Raw genomic sequence first — 26,020 nt, forward strand, 5'->3', positions numbered from 1 at the left:
AGTAGGAAGCCAATACTGTCATTTTCATATCTGTAAACGTTCGTCTCTGAATCAGTTCTTGGTTTGATGCGTGGCAGCAGATATTGGATGCGCGAACATGTAGTTTTACAGACTGGTATCATAGATTAGACGTAACATAGTAAAAGTAACCCCGGGACGATCCAATTATTTTACGTTTGGTATGGTTACATAAGATATAAGGTTACTTAAGGTAAAAACGAAAGGAGGGTGGTTGGTCGGGTGTAAAACGCGAACGTCTAGCAATCCAAAGGTTGCAAGATAACCCATCCACCTGACAGGTGTGGCATATCAAGAAGCTGATTAAAGGCAACATCATTATACAGGTGCAGATTGTGCTGGGGACAATAAAAGGCCACTTTAAAATGTGCAGTTTTGTCACAACACAATGCCACAGATGTTGCACGTTTTTAGGGAGTGTGCAATTGAAATGTTGACTACAGGAATGTGTTAATTGCTTTACCATCAGCCGCCTCCAACTTTGTCTTAGAAAATGTTAAAGTACGTCCATCTGGCCTCACAACTGCAGCTCTTCATGGATGAATCTTGGTTTCAATTGTACTGGGCAGATGGCAGACAGCGTGTATGGCGTTGTGTGGGCAAGCGGTTTGCTGATGTCAACATTGTGAACAGAGTGGGGTTATCGTATGGGCAGGCATAAGCTAAGAACAATGAACACAATAGCATTTTATCTACGGCAATGTTATACTGTGACGAGATCCTGAGGCCCATTGTCTTACCATTAATTCGCCGCCATCACCTCATATTTGAGCATGATAATGCACAGCCCCATGTCACAGTGTTCTGTACACAATTCCTGGAAGCTGAAAATGTCCCAGTTCTTCCATGGCCTGCATACCCACCAGACATGTCACCCATTGAGCATGTGTGGGATGCTCTGGATTGACTTGAACAGCAGCGTGTTCCAGTTCCCGCCAATATCCAGAAACTTTGCACAGCCATTGAAGAGGAGCGGGACAACATTCCACAGGCCACAATCAACAGCCTGATCAACTCTATGCGAAGATATGTCGTGCTGCATGAGGTAAATGGTGGTCACACCAGATACTGACTTTAAAAAAAAAATGTATCCATGCCCCTACCTTTTTAAGGTATTTATGACCAAAAGATGCACATCTGTATTCCCAGTCATGTGAAATTCTTAGATTAGGGCCTAATGAATCAGTTTCAATTGACTGATTTCCCTATGAACTGTAACTCAGTAAATTCTTTGAAATTGTTGCATGTTGCGTTTATTTTTGTTCAGTGTACTTACTACTTTTTAGCTATTTTGCAACTACTTAGCATGTTAACTAACCTTAACCCTTCAACCTAACTCCTAACCCCTAGCCTAGGAAATGTTATCATTAGCCACCTAGCTAATGTTAGCCACAACCAATTGGAATTTGCAACATATCATACGTTTTGCAAATTCGTAATACTCTACATGGTATGTGGACACCCCTTCAGAATAGTGGATTAGGCTATTTCAGCCACACCTGTTGCTGACAATGTGTATAAAATCGAGCACACAGCCATGCAATCTCCATAGACAAATATTGGCACTAGAATGGCCCTACTGAAGAGGTCAGTGACTTTCAACGTGTTACTGTCATTGGATGCCACCTTTCCAACAAGTAATTTCAAATTTCTGCCCTGCTAGAGGTGCCCCGGTCAACTGTGTGTCTGTATAGTGGATCATACGAAATGGGTGCTGGACATCCACAAATTTAATGCATACGTAACATATACTATGGATTGTCTTGGTTTACGTACAGAATAATACGAAATGTTCTGAGACGACGTTGCAGACAGTTTTATGAAGTCTGGCATTGAACATCTAGATACTTTTAGAAACTCAAATGTGCTGTCAACTTTCCCACTGCAAAGCTCTACTTGCATAAGCCTAATCATACTGTTTTCTCCTTGCAATATTCTTCACAGCTCAGAATTTAAGAAGGAAATTGCTGTCTGTGTTTAGCTGTAATTATTACAGGCTTATTTGACTCTCCAGTTCTGTGTTAGGCTACCTCTGACTAGTGAATTGCTGCTATGTGGCAAAACCCCCTAAGCTTTACATGGCTTCCAGCACTCAGCGACTGCACGACAGATCTCCCCAGCAAGACTGAACAAGAATGAGAGCAATGTGATACGCCTCCTCAACCGCTGTAAATAATTAAAGCCTCAGTTTTATTCAAACACTGCATATTTAGAGGTGTTTTAGATAGAAATTAGTTTGTCTTTCATTCTCTAAACATTACAACAGCACAACTTATACATGCACTGTTACACAAAGCATGTATTTTTGAGGTTGCCCGTTTCGGTATTGCATACTAAGACATAACTCAGACATAAAGAGGGGCAGCGTTTTGAAAATAAACAAATTCATTGGACTTTCGCTGTTGATAACTACTAGTGAGTTGCTAACTAGCAACGCTGGTCCCATTTTTGCAAAGAGTTATGGGAAATTAGAATCCCATTGTCTTAACCTTTTTGTTATCTTCAACCTAGCCTAAAATCAGGAAACTCTTTTATAAACACCAAAATAGGCCATAATTCGGACCCACTGGCCTAGAATTTTGCCTCGTCAACAGTCACGCAGTCAGTTTAAATCTTGTGGCCCTAACCATGGCCTTTCCTAACCATGGGGCCTGTCAGTGTGGCCTTTCCGTGTAAAGTCTTTGAGAGACATAATGAGGCTAATCCTTCTTGGGACAGAGTGGACACACTGACATGCTGGCTGGTTTCTCTCTTAAGTTTCCACTCTCTTACCTCCACCTCCATCACAGGAGTTTTTTCAACCAGCACAAAGGGCAAAAGTCTGGAAACACACAGTCCTAATAATGGAACCTTGGGTAATAGATACTGGTATGTACAGTATTGGCTTTAAGAATGTCTACCATCTTAGGATTCCGTGTTGTTGGAATGCATTATTGTACATTACATCAGGGCTGTCCCCGCCAAAAGATCTATATAAACACATCCTGTGTCTGTAAACCAAATCAACTATATTCACTAAGCTTGTCTGCATTAAGCACACTGTTTGATTAAATAATTAAGACACACAAATGATTAGAGGGAGTCCGACCAGCGATTGATTTGATTGTGCTGGGCCGGGCTCAGACTTGCTGTGTTAAAAAAGACAGCGAGTGGCTAGTACCCGTTGTCTCTCCTCCCTGCTGCAGCGACCACCACAGTGTTTAGACCACCACAGTGTTTAGACCACCACAGTGTTTATCGCCCTGTCCGTGATGCTGCAACATAAATACAGCCATTTCTGACTGAAAAGTTCTGTCACCAAAATCCCTCATTTGTTTAGGAAGAACATTCCCTCAGCCCAAGCTCTCTTTGTGACACATGTATGTATCACATGCACGTGACCAATAGGGCCTGACCTATAGCATATCATAATCACATCAATAAATTGGTTATAACAAACTGAACACTGTAACAGCAAAATGGATACAGAGGACGTGACAAACTCTAAACGGGAATGTTTAGGCTACTGGTTTCTCATGAGGTAAACGGGAAGTCAGATGTGTGGAATAAATTTGACTACATGTGGAAAATACTGGAGCTGAAGAAAAATAAGGTGAGCGCTGCGTGCATGTTATGTGTGCCAAACAGGTGCTGTTAGATTACAATATATTGTATTCTGACGGTGGGGAACAATGTAAACAACACTAAATAAATGATCAGTGAAGCAGTGTTACGCCTTTATCACAGAAAATACTAAAAACAGAAGCATTCATTCGTGAATGCAATTTCTGAAATGAAACGGTTTATTTTTTGCTTAAGCTAATTGTTCAAAGCTTGCTTTGTGTTATTTTAAAACTAAAATGCTTGCTTGCATTTCAAATCATGAATGACTCGTATGCTGTATGATGACATGAATGAATGAATGATGGATTGATACAGTAGCCTGTATGAAATATAGGCCTAACTAAGTCAGAGTATTAAGACTAAACAGGATGCACTCTTAGTCCTACAGCTCAATGGTGGTTATACAAGGCTGCTATACTAAGCCTACTAATGATAATTACATTACTTATTATTAAAATGATTATCATAATAATAACAACAAGAAAAAGGAGCGTTGATTATAAATAATTTTTCGGACAATTTGGAACAGTGTAAACAACACTAAATGCATTAAATAATACCAGAGAGCCTGTCCTAACAGATAAAAAGTGTAAAGCCTTTATTACAGCAAAGATTAAAAACAGCCCAATTTGTGAAATTGTTGACATGACATGTTGTTCCATGAGGCTTGGTGCTCACAGAATCAGTAGGCTGTTAAACAAACAGGCAACAGAGGCAGGATCTGTCTTCTTTCTATAAATAGATAGATCATTTATAAAGCCAGGCACATTTAACAGTTAGGCTATTGATTATACACCTAATTAATTTGGGGTTTACTCTCTTCACTTTTCTTAGAGAAAACAGTCTTTGCCTTATTGTCTATTACTCATTCTGCTGCTGCCTCTGCTGCATTCTTCTCAACACCGATATGATGGTTAACTTTGCAATTATGCACATAGCAACATGTTCTAGGAAAAGGTGCAAATTCAACAGCGTACTGATGTGTTTCAGAACCGTGGACAGCGACCACTATCCAATGCGGGAGAAAGCGCATTTGTTATAAAATAATATTTATTAGTGTTGAATAATTGTTCTTATTTAATATAACCATATACAATTTCAGTAGCACATGTCTTAGAGTGCCATCCCCACGTCCACAATGGATTAGTCCACTCAGACATGCACGAATCAGACTGGTCTCTTGTACACTGTGTATATATAGATGTTGTTGTTGTCGCTACTGATCAACTGAAGAAATCTCAGTCGACCAACAGCCTATCAACAAAACAATCAACCAGTGGACTAAATGGGGTCAGCCCTACATTTTAGTAGCGGATAACAATCTGTAAAACCTAATGGGTAACGACAAGTTCTTCTTCATACCGTTGCCTAACTTAATTTACTTTAGAATACCACAGCGAATTGAAATTGGTTGATGCATGTAGCCTACTTACAAGTACCACCTTTAAAAATGAGCTTTTATGACCTTCAAGGGGATTTTCCAGTCACGTGATGTTTGAGGAAGAACAACAAAATGGTTATATGAAGTTAATAAGTAGGCCTACAGTATGCCTAGTTCTCAGCTCACAGGGAAGAAAACACATTACCCAACCTTGTTTCCTCAATAGTGAAACAGCTGAATACAGAGGCAGGTTACATTGAGGTTGAACTGGGTAAATTCATGTTGAGATGTATGGGTTAGGATAACTAGGGCCTGTTAGAAGACTGCACAAGGAAATCCTGACTTTGTTTGAGTACATGAAAAATTCCTCTTTATGTAATCACTGATGTGATCTGATATGACTGGATAGGTGAACAAGGTGTGGCGGAAACCTTGCATCTTGTGAAATCAGTAATTACTTGAAGGAAATGAATGAAGGAAGGATACCTTAGTGCAATACTGGACCAGAAGGGGCTAGGCCCCGAAGATGTTCTCCTCTCTCTCACACGTCTGTTGTGATGCTGATGACCCTACATTATGGTGTCGGGGGGAGTGCTCAGTATGGGAAGTGTGCTCTGAATGGGGTTTAGTCCGATAGCTTGCTATATGCGGAGCGCATTGTTGCAGTGTCGTTTTCTGTCACAAAAAGGGTGTGAAATGGTAGAACCTGCTGTAGCCAACTAGTTAGCCAGGTGCTTTTCCTCGTTATGACCAAAACATGATGACGTTCTATTTTTAGCTGATATGGGAATTAATACACAAGCAGCATATCGAACTGGGATAATGTTTGAGGTTTCACCAGCAAGTAGAATAATATTTGCCGGGGCATATTTCAAAAAAATTATTAATCGTATTATTTCACAGGGAGATGTGGGAAGCTAGAAGGCTAGCTAGCTTGCTATGTTTGTAGCCAGGCTAAAACCAGCTAGCCAGGCTGCCAGCTAGTTACTACCAGCAAGGGAAGGCGACTCTTCCATGCTTGACAAAACAAAAAAAACTGTTGCTATCGCCCGTTGGGAGTGGGAACGGCGAGATGTTCATGTTGCCAAAGGTGTCCGCTGCTCCAAAAATCCCACTCCATACACGCATGTAGTGAACAGAGTGACCCTTGTAAGTAACCTTATGGCAGCACAGAGGCATGGGGAGGAGGGACCTCGCGCCTCCAACACTTTGGGAAAGCTAGCCTCTGTCAAGTGATCCTCCGCCGTGAAGGGAAATTCATGTGACTGTGGGTAACATGGCATGAAAGTACATTCAGTAACGTTAATAAGAAAAACTTGCATCAAACAGGCCTCAGGACAGTTTGGCCGTGACTTCTGAAAGTAGAAAAATCAGAGAAGACTGCCATTGTTACACGTTTCCTCCGAGACTAGCTGAGTGTGAAACGTGTGGAGATTTCTGCCCTTACTCCTGTATCTTTATAACCCAATAATGGCTGTTATGGCTTGGCTGGCTCAGCCTGCACCTCCTCGGTTTGTGGGTTTTCAGGGAAAAGAGCCATTGAGAAGTATACTCAATTTAGATGCCTGAAATAGATCTGTAGGTCTAACTGGAAGCAAGGAATCTGAAGCTGATATCCTCAAGCTGAAGTCTGTCCTTACAAAATGGAGAAGAGCTGAGTGTATGCAGTAGGGTTCAAGCATCTTGCGCATGTATTGATCCTCTATTCCAGTTGGGCTGAAAACTGCCAATGGAACAAATATGTAAATGTTTGTACTCACTACTGTAAATCTCTCTGGATAAGAGCATCTGCTAAATGTCTAAAATGTCAGATCACAACAGGAGGAAGGAACCTTTTTTACTTTGGATTGATTCACTTTTTGTGAATGAATTGTTAATCACTGTACATTTGTTTATCCCATGTGTAACTCTGTTGTTTGTGTCGCACTGCGTTGCTTTATCTTGGCCAGGTCGCAGTTGTAAATGAGAACTTGTTCTCAACTAGCCCACGTGGTTAAATAAATGTGAAATAAAATGTAAAAAAATGTTTTGGCCTCTGACTTATCTTGGGGTTGTTTTTGCTTTGTTGCTAGGGTTGTTGTTCAGGTTAATGTTTTGCTGGTCCGAAAAGTACAGCAAGAACATCTACGCCTCTGTTCCTGATGGTGTCTTGTCTCTTCTGTCTGTCCTCACTGTAAATACTGTAGGGTGGTGTTCCACTGAAAACACTGCTGGTCAGCTAGTGTTGCATGAAGTCCAGGTGGTAAGAAAAGCAGCGTGTTTTTCTGGTGTGGACAGAGTTCACCTCCACACACCAGGGCTACATGGAAACATGCTCAGTAGGCGCTTCAGAAATCCATCATAGCTACTCTTCAGAGAGAACAGGGGAAAACGCCTCAAATTTTCTGGCTTAACTTTCTTGTTTATGCTCCAGGCACAAGTTCTTCTCCCTAAATCAAAACCTCAACCATCATGAGGGCAATGTGTTTTTCCTCTTTTGTTGAGGGTTTTGGGGAGGGTTAGCTGATCCTAGATCTGTGCTCAGTGTGCTGGAAGCCATCTTGTTTACGGTAACTGTGTTGGATGGAAGCTGAAAGCTGTTCCCTGTCACAGATTGCATTAACCACTTCCATATGCCATGTTAGATGCCTCCCAAATTCACCAGGCAATTTAAGCAACAGTTGTGCAATATTGGGCTTGGCAAGCAGGTGACACTGACTGAGGGGACAGTAAATACATGGGTAAAGTTAGCAAAGGGGTCATACCAAATGTCATACCAAATGTGCTTAGATTGCATAATGCAGTCAATGCACTAATACTAATACAAATGAGGAAATCCTCTTGTTCCAGGCCTTTAAAGTAGCAGCGTGTTTGTGCCTCAGTGTAGGTGGAACTGGTGCATGTTTCATTGTTCAGGTGATAACTAAAGAGAGTTAGCCATGCATACAAAGTGGCCATGTGGCTCAATTCCAAGGTTGCCTACTTAGAAAATCCAGCACTGTTAGCATAATGCATACAGTCAAAACACTTCCAACTAATTCCTCTGCATATTGTGTAATGTGTGTTCCCAAGTGATGATGATGATGCTATTAATTGGAAGCAGGTTGTTGGGGCAGTAACAGTCAGTCTTGTGTTGTACCTGCCAGAAGGCTGCCTCCTTAGTGGCTTGTCTATTTTAGTCTTGAACACTGCATGTTCAGCAGCCACACAGCCTTCTTCTTACAGGCCTACAAGACTAGTTGACTCCTGATGAGGAGCATTGGGAACTGCGCTCACTGTGCTAACACTGCTCAGTGGTAGATAAACCTGTGGGTTTTCTGGACTTGAAGAGTGATAGTCACAGGCACTGAATGGTCCACTTCTGAAATGATCCACAGAAGTTGCCAGAAACACGAACACGCTCACTCTGTCGTCCTCTTCCTGAGTTTGTCACAGTCTGAGCACTTCTTTGAGGTGGGAAAGGTCCTGTTTCACCATGCTGCACCAGTCTTCCCATGCACCAGTGGGCTGATTCTTCCTGGCCTAATTTAAAGGCTGGGACACTGCAGATAACAGTCCTAGCTAATTATTAATACGTCTCTCTTTTCTTCTTCAATTTCTATTTCCCTCTTTATTCTCCCTCTCTTCCCTTTTCCATCATTCATTGTCTTTCATGTCGACCTGTCTCTCCCTCTGTGACCACAAACTCACCTGTCCAGGGTCAAGAGCCTGAGGCCTTTCTCTGCCCTCTCTAACCTCTCATCTGGCTCAGGCCTTTCTCTTCATCTTTCTCTGCCCTCTCTAACCTCTCATCTGGCTCAGGCCTTTCTCTTCATCTTTCTCTGCCCTCTCTAACCTCTCATCTGGCTCAGGCCTTTCTCTTCATCTTTCTCTGCCCTCTCTAACCTCTCATCTGGCTCAGGCCTTTCTCTTCATCTTTCTCTGCCCTCTCTAACCTCTCATCTGGCTCAGGCCTTTCTCTTCATCTTTCTCTGCCCTCTCTAACCTCTCATCTGGCTCAGGCCTTTCTCTTCATCTTTCTCTGCCCTCTCTAACCTCTCATCTGGCTCAGGCCTTTCTCTTCATCTTTCTCTGCCCTCTCTAACCTCTCATCTGGCTCAGGCCTTTCTCTTCATCTTTCTCTGCCCTCTCTAACCTCTCATCTGGCTCAGGCCTTTCTCTTCATCTTTCTCTGCCCTCTCTAACCTCTCATCTGGCTCAGGCCTTTCTCTTCATCTTTCTCTGCCCTCTCTAACCTCTCATCTGGCTCAGGCCTTTCTCTTCATCTTTCTCTGCCCTCTCTAACCTCTCATCTGGCTCAGGCCTTTCTCTTCATCTTTCTCTGCCCTCTCTAACCTCTCATCTGGCTCAGGCCTTTCTCTTCATCTTTCTCTGCCCTCTCTAACCTCTCATCTGGCTCAGGCCTTTCTCTTCATCTTTCTCTGCCCTCTCTAACCTCTCATCTGGCTCAGGCCTTTCTCTTCATCTTTCTCTGCCCTCTCTAACCTCTCATCTGGCTCAGGCCTTTCTCTTCATCTTTCTCTGCCCTCTCTAACCTCTCATCTGGCTCAGGCCTTTCTCTTCATCTTTCTCTGCCCTCTCTAACCTCTCATCTGGCTCAGGCCTTTCTCTTCATCTTTCTCTGCCCTCTCTAACCTCTCATCTGGCTCAGGCCTTTCTCTTCATCTTTCTCTGCCCTCTCTAACCTCTCATCTGGCTCAGGCCTTTCTCTTCATCTTTCTCTGCCCTCTCTAACCTCTCATCTGGCTCAGGCCTTTCTCTTCATCTTTCTCTGCCCTCTCTAACCTCTCATCTGGCTCAGGGCTTTCTCTTTATCTTTCTCTGCCCTCTCTAACCTCTTATCTGGCTCAGGCCTTTCTCTTCATCTTTCTCTGCCCTCTCTAACCTCTCATCTGGCTCAGGCCTTTCTCTTCATCTTTCTCTGCCCTCTTGGCCAACTTTTTTTTCCCTTTTGAAAACATTCTGTATCACTAAGCCACTTACTGTCTCGCCTTTTCCCTAATTTCCTCATTTTCCAATCCCTGCCTCCTTCCCACATATGTGTGGTACAAGGAGGTACATTTTGGAGCAATTAGTTTATTTTAGGATACAGAGAACTTCCTCTCTGCTAGCACCCCTCCCCTGATACTCACATAGGGCTGTGGCTGCTCTCGGTAAAGTTCTCCCAGGCAGGGTCTTTGCCATAAAAGGCATTGTATGCGTCCTGCTCACCAGGCTAGGCTAGATCAGACCAGAGGCCAGGGCCAGACATGTCTCTGGCTGGTGAATGGACAGGAAGTTGGCACTGTCTGGTACTAGGAGGAAACCATGCATGCCATAGACTATGTAGTCACGCTCACCAGCTGGGTCTCTTAAGACTGGGACTCAAATGATAGTGTTCAGGGACCTAGTCTAGCCAACATTCATGGGTTATTCAATCAGACTACTTGAAGTGTGTGTGTGTGTGTGTGTGTGTGTGTATTTGTCAAGGTTTTTGCGTGCATGACTTTGAAGTCTCAAGATGATTTCTGGAGGAGAAACAGACAAGACTGAAGACTCACAGAGGGCCTGTCTTAATCTGGGAGGAATTGTGTGCGTGTGTGTGTGTGTGTGTGTGTGTGTCTTAAATCCTTTTTTTAATTCAATAACCAAATTCGTCAACTCGGATCTGATTGAAGGTCTTTATAGGGGCCTGGCAGTTGTGGGTTCAATAGCTGCATGGCTGACTGGATCTCACAGCTGTTGGCTCTGTCAATGACCCTCACTCTCTATCCCCCTTAGTTTATCACTCTCTATCCCCCTTAGTTTATCACTCTCTATCCCCCTTAGTTTATCACTCTCCCCCTTAGTTTATCACTCTCTATCCCCCTTAGTTTATCACTCTCTATCCCCCTTAGTTTATCACTCTCTATCCCCCTTAGTTTATCACTCTCTATCCCCCTTAGTTTATCACTCTCTCCTTCTATCGCTCTGCCTCTCTCTATAAGTCCATCTCATTGCCTGACCTGCTGGACAGCTGTCACCATCCTGGTCACGCAGTAACGCTCAAGAACTGACCAGGGACCAGCCCTGTCTGCTGATTTGTGTGTGTCTCATTTCTAATCTACAGCCCTCTAGTCCTCGGGACAGTGAGTCAGACCACAGAGCTGGGAGGTCACAAAAAAATAAATGTGTGTGTGTGTATATGTATATACATACAGTTGAAGTCGGAAGTTTATATACACTTAGGTTAGAGTCATTAAAACTACTTTTTCAACCACTCCACAAATTTCTTGTTAACAAACTATAGTTTTGGCAAGTCGGTTAGGACATCTACTTTGTGCATGACACAAGTCATTTTTCCAATAATTGGTAACAGACAGATTATTTAACTTGTAATTCACTGTATCCTAATTCCAGTGTGTCAGAAGTTTACATACATTAAGTTGACTGTGCCTTTAAACAGCTTGGAAAATTCTAGGAAATGATGTCATGGCTTTAGAAGCTTTTGATAGGCTAATTGACATAATTTGAGTCAATTGGAGGTGTACCTGTGGATGTAATTCAAGGCCTACCTTCACACACAGTACCTAGTTGCTTGACATCATTAGAAATCAAAAGAAATCAGCCAAGACCTCTGAAAAAAAAATGTGTAGACCTCCACAAGTCTGGTTCATCCTTGGGAGCAATTTCCAAACGCCTGAAGGTACCACATTCATCTGTACAAACAATAGTACGCAAGTATAAACACCATGGGACCATTCACCTGTCATACCACTCAGAAAGGAGATGCGTTCTGTCTCCTAGAGATTAACGTACTTTGGTGTGAAAAGTGCAAATCAATCCCAGAACAGCAGCAAAGGACCTTGTGAAGATGCTGGTGGAAACAGGTACAAAAGTATATATATCCACAGTAAAACAAGTCCTATATTGACATAACCATGAAAGGCCGCTCAACAAGGAAGAAGCCACTGCTCCAAAACCGCCACAAAAAAGCCAGACTACGGTTCGCAACACATAGGGACAACGATCGTACTTTTTAGAGAAATGTCCTCTGGTCTGATGAAACAAAAATAGAACTGTTTTGCCATAATGACCATCATTATGTTTGGAGGATAAGGGGGAGGCTTGCAAACCGAAGAACACCATCCCAACTGTGAAGCACTGGGGTGACAGCATCATGTTGTGGGGGTGCTTTGCTGCAGGAGGGACTGGTGCACTTCACAAAATAGATGGCATCATGAGGCAGGGAAATTATGTGGATATATTGAAGCAACATCTCAAGACATCAGTCAGGAAGTTAAAGCTTGGTCGCAAATGGGTCTTCCAAATGGACAATGACCCCAAGCATACTTCCAAAGTTGTGGCAAAATGTCTTAAGGACAACAAAGTCAAGGTATTGGAGAGGCCATCACAAAGCCCTGACCGTAATCCCATAGAAAATTTGTGGGCAGAACTGAAAAAGCATGTGCGAGCAAGGAGGCCTACAAACCTGACTCAGTTACACCAGCTCTGTCAGGAGGAATGGGCCAAAATTCACCCAACTTATTGTGGGAAACTTGTGGAAGGCTACCCGGAACATTTGACCCAAGTTAAACAATTGAAAGGCAATGCTACCGAAGTACTACTTGAGTGTATGTAAACTTCTGACCCACTGGGAATGTGATGAAATAAATCATTCTCTCTACTATTATTCTGACATTTCACATTCTTAAATAAAGTGGTGATCCTAACTGATGGGTCAGAAGTTTACATACACTATATGCTTTTATATAATATATATATATATGTGTGTAAACTCTCATTTTAAATGTCTAAAATCAAAAGGAAACTGTGGAAGGATAATGGACCTATATACATAGTTTCTTGGCTGTGTCCGGCTCGGTAAGAATTACTGAAATGAAAGCTAGACAGTCAGGGAGCATCAAAAATTCCCAACACGATGTCTAGAGGAAATTATTTTCCAAATTTTGACGCCAAGGAAATAAAACACATTTTCAATTCGGCTCCATAGCAAAATGAGTTTGACACACCTGCAGTAGAGGGTGGTTATAAAAGTTGGCAGTGAACGTTCTAGACATTATCTATACATGTAAAGGTAGTTTCCAGATGTATGCTTGTGATTGGCTCCTGCTGAACAGACCGTCCTCAGAGCCACGCTGCTCTCACTTTGTTCCTCCTGATTCGGGACCACCGCCAGTCTTCCAGGAGTTACGATCTGAGAGGGAAAGGCTAGAGCCAAGAACACATGGGGGGGGGGGTATTGTGTTTAGACGGGTTGTGGACTGGAGGGGTGGATGGTGGAAATGAAGGTCAACAGAGGAACAATAAATTCAGGGCAGAAAGGGAAACTCTCCTGTCCTTAAACAAACCCAAACTGAAGACAGCAAAAAGAGAGGGAGAGAGCGAGGGAATGAAATGTAAATGTAGAGGAAGGGAAATGATGAAGAGGGAGCAAGGAATGAAGCCCTTGGAATGCTAATGGTGTTCTAGAGTGGGACACTGAAAGTCAGAGCTCAGTGAAAACCCTGAACACCTGACTACCATGAAGAGGGATGCCAGAAAATAGGAAAACAATAATAATACTACTCTGTGCTGTAAGGGTCTTTCCTTCAATTGAGCCAGGCCTGCATTGTCGCACAACCCTGCCTTTGTCTGTACTTGTTTCACTAGCCTATTAACCCATTCAACATTTAACCCCTGGATAGGCTGTATTAGTGGATAAGATTTTCAGGTGGGTGGGCGGAGGGTTTTGGACCTGGAAGTGTAGTGGGAGTGTGATATGACAGTCCCCTGCTGGAAGTACATGGCGCTGTGGGCGGCTAACTGTGGTAACTGGTCCTAACGGCAGGTCAGGAGTCATGCTCTCTGGGTCAGGTACTGGAACAAAAAGCTGTCTGTACAGACGCTGGGTGCATGGCCCTCAGCGTAGACGCGGTGACCCCGGCGCAGACCTGCTAGCAGTGGCTAAAGGCTGTTTACATATTCAGATCCACTTTCTGTTCGTGCATTTAATGCATCTGAAACCACCCATCTGCAATGTAATACTTTAGTTGCTAGCTGCTGTCCCAGCCTTGATTTGAGTCAAACTGAAAGTTCCTCTTTCGTCTGTGAATGTCCCTGTGAATTGCTCTGACCTGTCCCCTTTTCTCTTCCTGTCCCCTACAGGAAGTCTAAGACGAAGCCCAATGGGAAGAAGCCGCCAGCGGAAGAGAAGAAGCAGTATCTGGAGGCAGAGTTCACTAAAGTCCGCGTGGTGGACTTTGACCTGAAAGAGCTGGTGCTGCTGCCCAGGGAGATAGACCTCAACGAATGGCTCGCCAGCAACAGTGAGTTACCAGCTGCTAATCAGAAGGAAAACATTTTGGGGTCATATTTGAGGTTCCACTAGTCTGTCCAGACACAAGATAACGCTTCCAGAAAAGCTACACTCGATAGATTTACTTAAATATCTCCCCGGTACTCAGGCATCTGAATTTCTGCCTTTTCAGTGTCTTCTCTTTGGATATGTATTCTATAACAGCACTGCAGCTAAATCCTCAAGAAGTTTATCTCTAGGTTCAGCTCCTTACGTTATATAATGAGTCTATAAGAACAACATCATCTTAGACATCACCTCTGGAAGTGTCTGAACCCCTGTCATTTACTGCAGGATGAAATGGCTACTTCCCCCATTGATAATCCGCTGCCTGTTCTATACAGAGTTTTTATCTAGTGTCTTCTCCCCCAACGGCTAACTATTATCTTAAACATTATACTATACAAGAATATCTGCTGTTGATAGTTTACAGGCATCTTAGGCATCTTCCTGTAACACCCTGTGTTCTCACGGTGGGTTGTTTTATCAGTCTGTGTTGAGAAACAGCCTAATGTAAAACAAATGGAACACATTTTAGCCTGTGACTGCATTTTTCTGCATGAAATCAGGGAGTTGGGCAGCTAGGCCAAGCCCCGTCCGTATCGACTCGTATCAACCACTAATAGAATTTGCCTTGGAACTCAAACGGCGCTCGTCTTGGGAAGAATGTTTGACTTCAGCCACTTTTTATGTGAACTGTCTGTTAACAACGTTGTATGCTATGTACATTTGGCCACAAACATTTCCCAAAGAAGAAGCCTGAGAAACATAAACAGAAGTTGCAAAAACACCGGTCATGAATGGAGCCAACAGTCCAGTAACAAAACCTCCTCCTCTCTGTCTTATACCTGGGGTAGAACTGGATACTTCAACCTGCTTCCCCTCTCTGTCTTATACCTGGGGTAGAACTGGATACTTCAACCTGCTTCCCCTCTCTGTCTTATACCTGGGGTAGAACTGGATACTTCAACCTGCTTCCCCTCTCTGTCTTATACCTGGGGTAGAACTGGATACTTCAACCTGCTTCCCCTCTCTGTCTTATACCTGGGGTAGAACTGGATACTTCAACCTGCTTCCCCTCTCTGTCTTATACCTGGGGTAGAACTGGATACTTCAACCTGCTTCCCCTCTCTGTCTTATACCTGGGGTAGAACTGGATACTTCAACCTGCTTCCCCTCTCTGTCTTATACCTGGGGTAGAACTGGATACTTCAACCTGCTTCCCCTCTCTGTCTTAGGTAGAACTGGATACTTCAACCTGCTTCCCCTCTCTGTCTTATACCTCGGGTAGAACTGGATACTTCAACCTGCTTCCCCTCTCTGTCTTATACCTGGGGTAGAACTGGATACTTCAACCTGCTTCCCCTCTCTGTCTTATACCTGGGGCAGAACTGGATACTTCAACCTGCTTCCCCTCTCTGTCTTATACCTGGGGTAGAACTGGATACTTCAACCTGCTTCCCCTCTCTGTCTTATACCTGGGGTAGAACTGGATACTTCAACCTGCTTCCCCTCTCTGTCTTATACCTGGGGTAGAACTGGATACTTCAACCTGCTTCCCCTCTCTGTCTTATACCTCGGGCAGAACTGGATACTTCAACCTGCTTCCCCTCTCTGTCTTATACCTGGGGTAGAACTGGATACTTCAACCTGCTTCCCCTCTCTGTCTTATACCTGGGGTAGAACTGGATACTTCAACCTGCTTCCCCTCTCTGTCTTATACCTGGGGCAGAACTGGATACTTCAAACTGTTGCATATGACGTGAAATATAGTAAACAAAACATTGGGTTTGTTGTTCCATTCACTGTAAACATTACACTGCAGAATTATTGTGTTCAAGAACAGTACTTCAAAGTAGCAGCCTAAGTATTTGATGTATGTTTTGACAGGCTAGGCCTTGAGCAGACGGCTGGTATTACTGAGTGTGCTTCTCTTCTTTCCCTTCAGCGACGACCTTCTTCAATCTAATAAACCTGCAGTACAGCACCATCTCAGAGTTCTGTACTGGAGACACCTGTCAAGCCATGACGGCCTGCAACACGTAAGTCATCTCCCCCACCATTGCTTTATTCATCAGTTCTCTGGCCTCCAATTGGGTTATTTATCAGAAGTCTCACAACCCATTGGATAATTTATCAAGGATGCGCTGACACAGCAACAGACCGTCTGTTGAAAGCAGGAGAGCTACTGACCACAGGGCTGTACTCACTGTTCCCTGTGTCTTTCTGTTTGTGTTCCTTCTCTGTTTGTCTGTCTGGCTCTCTGTTTGTTTGTCTGTCTGGCTCTCTGTTTGTTTGTCTGTCTGGCTCTCTGTTTGTCTGTCTGTCTGGCTCTCTGTTTGTTTGTCTGTCTGGCTCTCTGTTTGTTTGTCTGTCTGGCTCTCTGTTTGTTTGTCTGTCTGGCTCTCTGTTTGTTTGTCTGTCTGTTTGTCTGTCTGGCTCTCTTTGTTTGTCTGTCTGTTTGTTTGTTTGTCTGTCTGGCTCTCTGTCTGTCTGTCTGTCTGGCTCTCTGTCTGTCTGTCTGTCTGTCTGTCTGGCTCTCTGGCTCTCTGGCTGTCTGTCTGTCTGTCTGGCTCTCTGTCTGTCTGTCTGTCTGTCTGTCTGTCTGTCTGTCTGTCTGTCTGTCTGTCTGGCTCTGTGTGTCTGGTCTCTGTGTGTCTGTCTGTCTGTCTGTCTGGCTCTCTGTCTGTCTGTCTGGCTCTCTGTGTGTCTGTCTGTCTGTCTGTCTGTCTGTCTGTCTGTCTGTCTGTCTGTCTGTCTGTCTGGCTCTCTGTCTGTCTGTCTGGCTGGCTGGCTGGCTGGCTGTCTGACTCTCTGGCTGGTCTGTCTGTCTGGCTGTCTGTCTGTCTGGCTCTCTGTCTGGCTCTCTGTCTGTCTGGCTCTCTGGCTCTCTGTCTGTCTGGCTCTCTGTCTGTCTGGCTCTCTGTCTGTCTGGCTCTCTGTCTGTCTGGCTCTCTGTCTGTCTGGCTCTCTGGCTCTCTGGCTCTCTGGCTCTCTGTGTGTCTGGCTCTCTGGCTCTCTGGCTCTCTGGCTCTCTGTGTGTCTGGCTCTCTGTGTGTCTGGCTCTCTGTGTGTCTGGCTCTCTGTGTGTCTGGCTCTCTGTGTGTCTGGCTCTCTGTGTGTCTGGCTCTCTGTGTGTCTGTCTGGCTCTCTGTGTGTCTGTCTGGCTCTCTGTGTGTCTGTCTGGCTCTCTGTGTGTCTGTCTGGCTCTCTGTGTCTGTCTGGCTCTCTGTCTGTGTGTCTGTCTGGCTCTCTGTCTGTGTGTCTGTCTGTCTGGCTCTCTGTGTGTCTGTCTGTCTGGCTCTCTGTGTGTCTGGCTCTCTGTGTGTCTGGCTCTCTGTGTGTCTGGCTCTCTGTGTGTCTGGCTCTCTGTGTGTCTGGCTCTCTGTGTGTCTGGCTCTCTGTGTGTCTGGCTCTCTGTGTGTCTGGCTCTCTGTGTGTCTGGCTCTCTGTCTGTCTGGCTCTCTGTCTGTCTGGCTCTCTGTGTGTCTGTCTGTGTGTCTGGCTCTCTGTGTGTCTGTCTGGCTGTCTGTCTGTCTGACTCTCTGTCTCTCTGGCTCTCTGTCTGTCTGGCTGTCTGTCTGTCTGTCTGGCTCTCTCTGTGTCTGTGTCTGTCTGTGTGTGTGTGTTCTGTACAGTTGAGAACTTTACAGTTATCTAATGTTAGTGAGAATTTGGGAATATGCTGCGAGTATTCTCCAATCACATGAGCCTTTCTGAGGTGTCTTGTGTTCCTGTCTGGACTGGTGCGTAGTGAGGTCTCTGAACACAGTGTTCCTGTCTGGACTGGTGCGTAGTGAGGTCTCTGAACACAGTGTTCCTGTCTGGACTGGTGCGTAGTGAGGTCTCTGAACACAGTGTTCCTGTCTGGACTGGTGCGTAGTGAGGTCTCTGAACACAGTGTTCCTGTCTGGACTGGTGCGTAGTGAGGTCTCTGAACACAGTGTTCCTGTCTGGACTGGTGCGTAGTGAGGTCTCTGAACACAGTGTTCCTGTCTGGACTGGTGCGTAGTGAGGTCTCTGAACACAGTGTTCCTGTCTGGACTGGTGCGTAGTGAGGTCTCTGAACACAGTGTTCCTGTCTGGACTGGTGCGTAGTGAGGTCTCTGAACACAGTGTTCCTGTCTGGACTGGTGCGTAGTGAGGTCTCTGAACACAGTGTTCCTGTCTGGACTGGTGCGTAGTGAGGTCTCTGAACACAGTGTTCCTGTCTGGACTGGTGCGTAGTGAGAGCAGAGATCAAACCGTTCTGAGGAGATGATGACGTTGGAGATGTGGCCATTTTATTTCTGTGCGTTCCAATGCCAACTAAACTAGAAGGGACTATCTAGCTAATAGTTATTGTCCCTGTCGCACAACCCTTTTAAACATATACAACTCATTATGGGAGAACATGAACACTGTAGCAGCACTCTCATGGTAGTCCAAACATCGTTGTTCATAAAGGAATACCTTTACTCTGTACAGAGAGCTCCTGTTTATCTAGCTACGTACCAAGGCAGGGCATACCGCTGCAGTAGTAAAACAAGTGTTAGACAGGGATAACATGGAGGCCTATTCATCCCTGTTTAACAGAGTGGAGGAGGTTGACTGAGTATTTACCCAATGAGTTGACCCTGTCGGGGCGGGGTGCCGTCTTGTTGTGTGAGACCTTCTCTTTGGAAAGAGGCCACCCTCACCTACACCTAGTTATAGGAGCGTAAAAACCAGATCCACGCATTTAGGCTAAACCACACCACACACACGGGGAGGTAATGACAGAGGAAAAACAAACAATGGAGAAGCCGTTGAGAAATGCCAGATTTGTCAGGTGACAAACATGTTACGGGGTTGACCCCATTTAATGTTACTGTATTTCTCCATACCCGCTGTCACCTTTTTTGCTACTGTGGGTACCTACACCCTAAATAGTGGGAGAGTTGATGTTGTGTGTCAACCATGTGAAGGAATCCTGTATGGTTAAGCCTAATGTTAGAAAACAGCTAGATAGAGGTGGCTGTACAAAGTGTGCAATATTGTAGTGAAGTACATTTCCAATACCAAACCCCATGAACCCGGATGCTCCCAGTGTTTCCAATGAGGGTTGTAGCCGTAAGCTGTAATATAAACTCAGCAAAAAAAGAAACGTCCTCACTGTCAACTGCGTTTATTTTCAGCAAACTTAACATATGTAAATATTTGTATGAATATAACAAGATTCAACAACTGAGACAAACTGAACATGTTCCACAGACATGTGACTAACAGAAATGGAATAATGTGTCCCTGAACAAAGGGAGGGTCAAAATCACAAGTAACAGTCAGTATCTGGTGTGGCCACCAGCTGCATTAAGTAAAGCAGTGCATCTCCTCCTCATGGACTGCACCAGATTTGCCAGTTCTTGCTGTGAGATGTTACCCCACTCTTCCACCAAGGCACCTGCAAGTTCCTGGACATTTCTGGGGGGAATGGCCCTAGCCCTCACCCTCCAATCCAACAGGTCCCAGACGTGTTCAATGGGATTGAGATCCGGGCTTTTCGCTGGCTATGGCAGAACACTGACATTACTGTCTTGCAGGAAATCACGCACAGAACGAGCAGTATGGCTGGTGGCATTGTCATGCTGGAGGGTCATGTCAGGATGAGCCTGCAGGAAGGGTACCACATGAGGGAGGAGGATGTCTTCCCTGTAACGCACAGCGTTGAGATTGTCTACAAAGACAACAAGCTCAGTCCGATGATGCTGTGACACATCGCCCCAGACCATGACGGACCCTCCACCTCCAAATCGATCCCACTCCAGAGTACAGGCCTCGGTTTAACGCTCTTTACTTCGACGATAAATGTGAATCCGACGGTCACCCTTGGTAAGACAAAACTTCGACTTGTCAGTGAAGAGCACTTTTTGCCAGTCCTGTCTGGTCCAGTGATGGTGGGTTTGTTCCCATAGGCGATGTTGTTGCCGGTTATGTCTGGTGAGGACCTGCCTTACAACAGGCCTACTAGCCCTCAGTCCAGCCTCTCTCAGCCTATTGCGGACAGTCTGAGCACTGATGGAGGGATTGTGCATTCCTGGTGTAACTCTGGCAGTTGTTGTTGCCATCCTGTACCTGTCCTGCAGGTGTGATGTTCGGATGTACCGATCCTGTGCAGGTGTTACACGATCAGCTGTCTGTCCTGTCTCCCTGTAGCGCTGTCTTAGGCGTCTCACAGTACGGACATTGCAATGTATTGCCCTGGCCACATCTGCAGTCCTCATGCCTCCTTGCAGCATGCCTAAGGCATGTTCACGCAGATGAGCAGGGACCCTGGGCATCTTTCTTTTGGTGTTTTTCCAGAGTCAGTAGAAAGGCCTCTTTAGTGTCCTAAGTTTTCATAACTGTGACCTTAATTACCTACCATCTGTAAGCTGTTAGTGTTTTAATGACAGTTCCACAGATGCATGTTCATTAATTGTTTATGGTTCATTGAACAAGCATGGGAAACAGTGTTTAAACCCTTTACAATGAAGATCTGTGAAGTTATTTATATTTTATTAAATTATCTTTGAAAGACAGGGTCCTGAAAAAGGGCTGTTTATTTTTTTGCTGAGTTTATGCGAATGCGTCCTGTAGCCAGTCAGTCAGTCTAATGGTGTACCACAGTAACAGCACCCCGTTCTTTCTTTCCTCTGCCTGGCAGGAACGCACACATCTCACAACTGAGACACAGTCACGGTCCTTGCCCTCTTGCCCCAGGCATTGTGAAGCTATTTTATGGGGAACTTTCCATGAGCTATGGGAACAGGCCCATTTGATAGTTATCTAAGCCAATTTTCTGTGGGTGGGTGAATGGGTGGGGTTTTTTGGTGGGCTGTGCCAGTCTTTGTAAGCTTGTCTGTTTTGGGGTAGCTGGATGTTGTCAGTCTGTGTTTTTGTGTGTGTGTGTGTGTGTGTGTGTGTGTGTGTGTGTGTGTGTGTGTGTGTGTGTGTGTGTGTGTGTGTGTGTGTGTGTGTGTGTGTGGTGTGTGTGTGTGTGTGGAGTAGTGACCTGGCTGTGTGTGTGGTTGTGTGGAGTTAGTGGCTGTGGTCATCCTCAGTGTGGAGTCATTGACCTGGTCCTGTGGTCAGTAGGTCCTCAGTGTGGAGTCCTTGACCTGGTCCTGTGGTCAGTAGGTCCTCAGTGTGGAGTCATTGACCTGGTCCTGTGGTCAGTAGGTCCTCAGTGTGGAGTCCTTGACCTGGTCCTGTGGTCAGTAGGTCCTCAGTGTGGAGTCCTTGACCTGGTCCTGTGGTCAGTAGGTCCTCAGTGTGGAGTCCTTGACCTGGTCCTGTGGTCAGTAGGTCCTCAGTGTGGAGTCCTTGACCTGGTGTTGGTTCCCTCCTGCAGGTCCAGTTATGTGGATGCTGTACATTCAGGATGTGTAATCCCAGACCACACTGCTAGTGCTAACACAACCATCCCAGTGAGCACAATTGGTTGAAAGACATATTTCAACGTCTTTTCAACCAAAAAGGCTCACTACTCCACCTACCCATTACCTCTACTGCGTTCTAGCTAGCTTTGAGATTGTCCGACCGTTGTTTGCAAGCTATTAGCCTTTTAGCTTGACCTTGGTAGATCCTACAGACCATGCTAGCTCTGCCCTAGGCCTCATTTGGTGCCTGTGCTAGATCAGTTACCCCTTTCAGTTTCACCAGCCTGTCAGCTACCATACCCTGCTAGCTTCATTAGTTAATAGCTATCCTACTGATAGCTCTGTTTTCTTTTTTGCTTCAGCCATGCTAGCTTTGACCTTGCTAACTCTTAGATGGGCCTTCCCTATAAGTTATATTATTTGACTCGTGGTGCCTGTGGTAATGTGTTCTGTAGTTTATGATCGCATTAGCTCTCACGCCCAGCCTAGCGTCACTATCCCGCTGCTAGCTATAGTACAGTATTCCCTGGTTGCCTGTGTCATGCTAGCCATGCTAGCTTTGTTTGGCGACTTCACTGACTTGCCATTTGACCTTGCTAACTCATGATACCCCGTGGCTAGCCCTGAGGGGCGGCATTCAGTTACAACCACCGTCTAACTGGGTCACCCCTCTCCGGAAATGTTTGACCAGGCAGAGTGAGCGGCCGTGCGACTGGGGGATCAGTGTTGTGTTACTCCGAGACTGCAGGGAATTCGGCCCAATCAGGAAATGGAAGGGCCAGGATAGGGGGTTCGCTAAGTCCACTGGAATGAAAATATGCAAACATGTCTATTTTAGGAGGTGGTGGGGTTGGCTGGGCTGGAGGCCTGTTTGGCAGATCCACACTAGGGATGTGACAATTATTATTTTCTGTTAAAACAATAAGAACATTTTTTTTAAATGCCACATGAAATCCTATTACATGGTATGACCGCAAGAGGGCAATGAAGTTATATCGCAGTCATACAGTAGGCTTCAGTCATTTGGAATCTGTTTTGTTGCTGCCCAAACAGGCCGGTGAAATTTTGTCGCAAGGACGACAATTACTACACGTGTTCTTTCCATTTGTTATGTGTGTTAGCGACTCACAACAAAACATAAAAAACCTAGTCAAGTCACAGTTCTTCCCCCTACATTTTCCCTCTGTTACATGTCTCACTCAATTTCCATCTGACCGCTCCCTCTACACACAGACGCGTGCTGCACACCCAAGGTCCAATTAGGCCTACAGAAATTACTGCCTAGAAAAACAGATCTATGTGATTGGATACATTTAAAACAAACTGTAGCCAAGCTACATTCCTTGTTAAATCACGACAGCTCTGTCACAGATTCTAAAGGGACAGCTCTGTCACAGATTCTAAAGGGACAGCTCTGTCACAGATTCTAAAGGGACAGCTCTGTCACAGATTCTAAAGGGACAGCTCTGTCACAGATTCTAAAGGGACAGCTCTTTCACAGATTCTAAAGGGACAGCTCTGTCACAGATTCTAAAGGGACAGCTCTGTCACAGATTCTAAAGGGACAGCTCTGTCACAGATTCTAAAGGGACAGCTCTGTCACAGATTCTAAAGGGACAGCTCTTCACAGATTCTAAAGGGACAGCTCTGTCACAGATTCTAAAGGGACAGCTCTGTCACAGATTCTAAAGGGACAGCTCTGTCACAGATTCTAAAGGGACAGCTCTGTCACAGATTCTAAAGGGACAGCTCTGTCACAGATTCTAAAGGGACAGCTCTGCCACAGATTCTAAAGGGACAGCTCTGCCACAGATTCTAAAGGGACAGCTCTGCCACAGATTCTAAAGGGACAGCTCTGCCACAGATTCTAAAGGGACAGCTCTGCCACAGATTCTAAAGGGACAGCTCTGCCACAGATTCTAAAGGGACTTGTTGATTAAAGTAGGAGTATACACTAACGGTCTAAAGTTTTAGAACACCCACTCATCTCAAGGGTTTTTATTTATTTTTACTATTTTCTACATTGTATAATAATTAGTGAAGACATCAAAACTATTAAATAACACATTTGGAATCATGTAGTAACCAAAAAAGTGTTAAACAAATTCAAATATAATTTATATTTGAGATTCTTCAAATAGCCACCCGTTGCCTTGACTGCTTTCCACACTCTTGGCTTTCTCTCAACCAGCTTCAACTGGGATGCTTTTCCAACAGTCTTGAAGGAGTTCCCACATACGCTGAGCACTTGTTGGCTGCTTTTCCTTCACTCTTCTGTCTGACTCATCCCAAACATCTCAATTTGGTTGAGGTCGGGGGATTGTGGAGGCCAGGTCATCTGATGCAGCACTCCATCACTCTCCTTCTTGGTAAAATAGCCCTTACACAGCCTGGAGGTGTGTTGGGTCATGTCTTGTTGAAAAACAAATGATAGACCCACTAAGGGCAAAGCAGATGGGATGGTGTATCGCTGCAGAATGCTGTGGTGGCCATGCTGGTTAAGTGCGCCTTGAATTCTAAATAAATCACAGAACGTGTCACCAGCAAACCACACCATAACACCACCTCCTCCATGCTTTACGGTGGGAAATACACATGCGGAGATCATCCATTCACCCACACTGCATCTCACAAAGACACAGCGGTTGGAACCAAAAATATCCAATTTGGACTCCAGACCAAAGGACAGATTTCTACCGGTCTAATGTCCATTACTCATGTTTCTTGGCCCAAGCAAGTCTCTTCTTATTATTGGTGTCCTTTTAGTAGTGGATTCATTGCAGCATTTCGACCATGAAGGCCTGATTCACACAGTCTCCTCTGAACAGTTGATGTTGAGAGGAGTCAGTTACTTGAACTCTGTGAAACATTTATTTGGGCTGCAATTTCTAAGGCTGGTAACTCCAATGAACGTATCCTCTGCAGCAGAGGTAACTGTGGGTCTTCCCTTCCTGTGGCGGTCCTCATGAGAGCCAGTTTCATCATAGCGCTCTATGGTTTTTGCGACTGCACTTGAATAAACTTTCAAAGTTTTTGAAATGTCCGTATTGACTGACCCTCATGTCTTTACGTAATGATGGACTGTTGTTTCTCTTTGCTTATTTGAGCTGTTCTTGCCATAATATGGACTTAGCCTTATTTGGTAAAAGACCATCTTCTGTATACCACACCTACCATGTCACAACACAACTGATTGGCTCAAACACATTAAGAAGGAAAGAAATTCCACAAATTAACTTTTAAGAAGGAACACCTGTTGATTGAAATGCATTCCAGGTGACTACATCATGAAGCTGGTTGAGAGAATGCCAAGAATGTGCAAAGCTGTCATTAAGGCAAAGGGTGGCTATTTGAAGAATCTGAAATATAAAATATATGTTGATTTGTTTAACACTTTTTTTGGTTACTACATGATTCCATATGTGTTATTTCATAGTTGTGATGTCTTCACTATTATTCTACAATGTAGAAAATAGTAAAAATAAAGACAAACTCTTGAATGAGTGACTGTTCTAAAACTTTTGACCGGTATTGTATGTGTTCCAACCACGAGCTGCAGTTTTGGAATAATATATTATTATTATTTTTTTATTTTTTTTTGCAAACTGCCATGTACAATAGGTTACAACCCACCCACCACACACACTGCTAAATCGTGGCCGGCACAAATAAAAAATGATTAAAAAGAATCGTTGAGAACTATTAATTAATCACTTAAATAAAACCTAGATAGTCGGGGAGAGTCTAAAAATCTAAACCACAGTTCAGTCATATATCACGTTGGGTTAAAATGACTTTTGGTCTTGTTTCGAGATGAGGAAATGCTGTGAATGTGGGGGCTCTCACATAGGCCTAGTGTCTTCCATCTTTCAACATTATGAAGTGAAGGATTCAGCCATTTTGAGTTTCTGTAAAAGCACACCTTGCCGTGCAAGAAAGCTGCCTCAGTTCGTACTCATCCTTTTACCAGAGATGATTAGTAATGAGATGTAGGCAGTGATTGAACCTACCAGGTTGTTCCTGTTAAAGATCAGATGACTTGTCAGCAATACCTACTAGATGAAGGAACAACAGCCTAGATGATAATGTATACATGAGGCAGTAGTGACATAGAAAAATAACCCACTCTGTCTTTCTATTTGTGTCCAGAATATACTACTGGTATGACGAGAGGGGGAAGAAGACAAAATGCACTGCCCCTCAGTACGTCGACTTCGTCATGAGTCTGGTGCAGAAGCTGGTCACAGAAGAGGAAAACTTCCCTACGAAATATGGTGAGTTGAACTCTGGTCCACTCCAGACATGCAGAGCCTCGCTGTGGTCAGTCGGCACTACTGTAGCCTCTTC

General features: G+C 44.6%; 1 protein-coding gene across 5 annotated transcripts in view; it reads left to right on the forward strand.

Annotated features, from left to right (window-relative positions):
• LOC106584590 (MOB kinase activator 2) overlaps nt 1-26,020 on the forward strand; it is a 107,695-nt gene that overhangs the window by 79,659 nt on the left and 2,016 nt on the right. For 4 of the 5 annotated variants that reach the window (XM_014170053.2, XM_014170051.2, XM_014170052.2 and 1 more), the window contains exons 2-4: nt 14,108-14,268; nt 16,246-16,339; nt 25,823-25,947. In XM_014170053.2, the coding sequence (XP_014025528.1) occupies nt 14,108-14,268; nt 16,246-16,339; nt 25,823-25,947 (380 nt within the window). Of the gene's footprint in view, nt 1-1,031; nt 1,064-14,107; nt 14,269-16,245; nt 16,340-25,822; nt 25,948-26,020 lie in introns of those variants that run through there. The other variant, XM_045706304.1, reaches the window with a different exon arrangement.

Source organism: Salmo salar, chromosome ssa23, assembly GCF_905237065.1.
Source record: "Salmo salar chromosome ssa23, Ssal_v3.1, whole genome shotgun sequence".
Classification (NCBI taxonomy): Eukaryota; Metazoa; Chordata; class Actinopteri; order Salmoniformes; family Salmonidae; genus Salmo; species Salmo salar.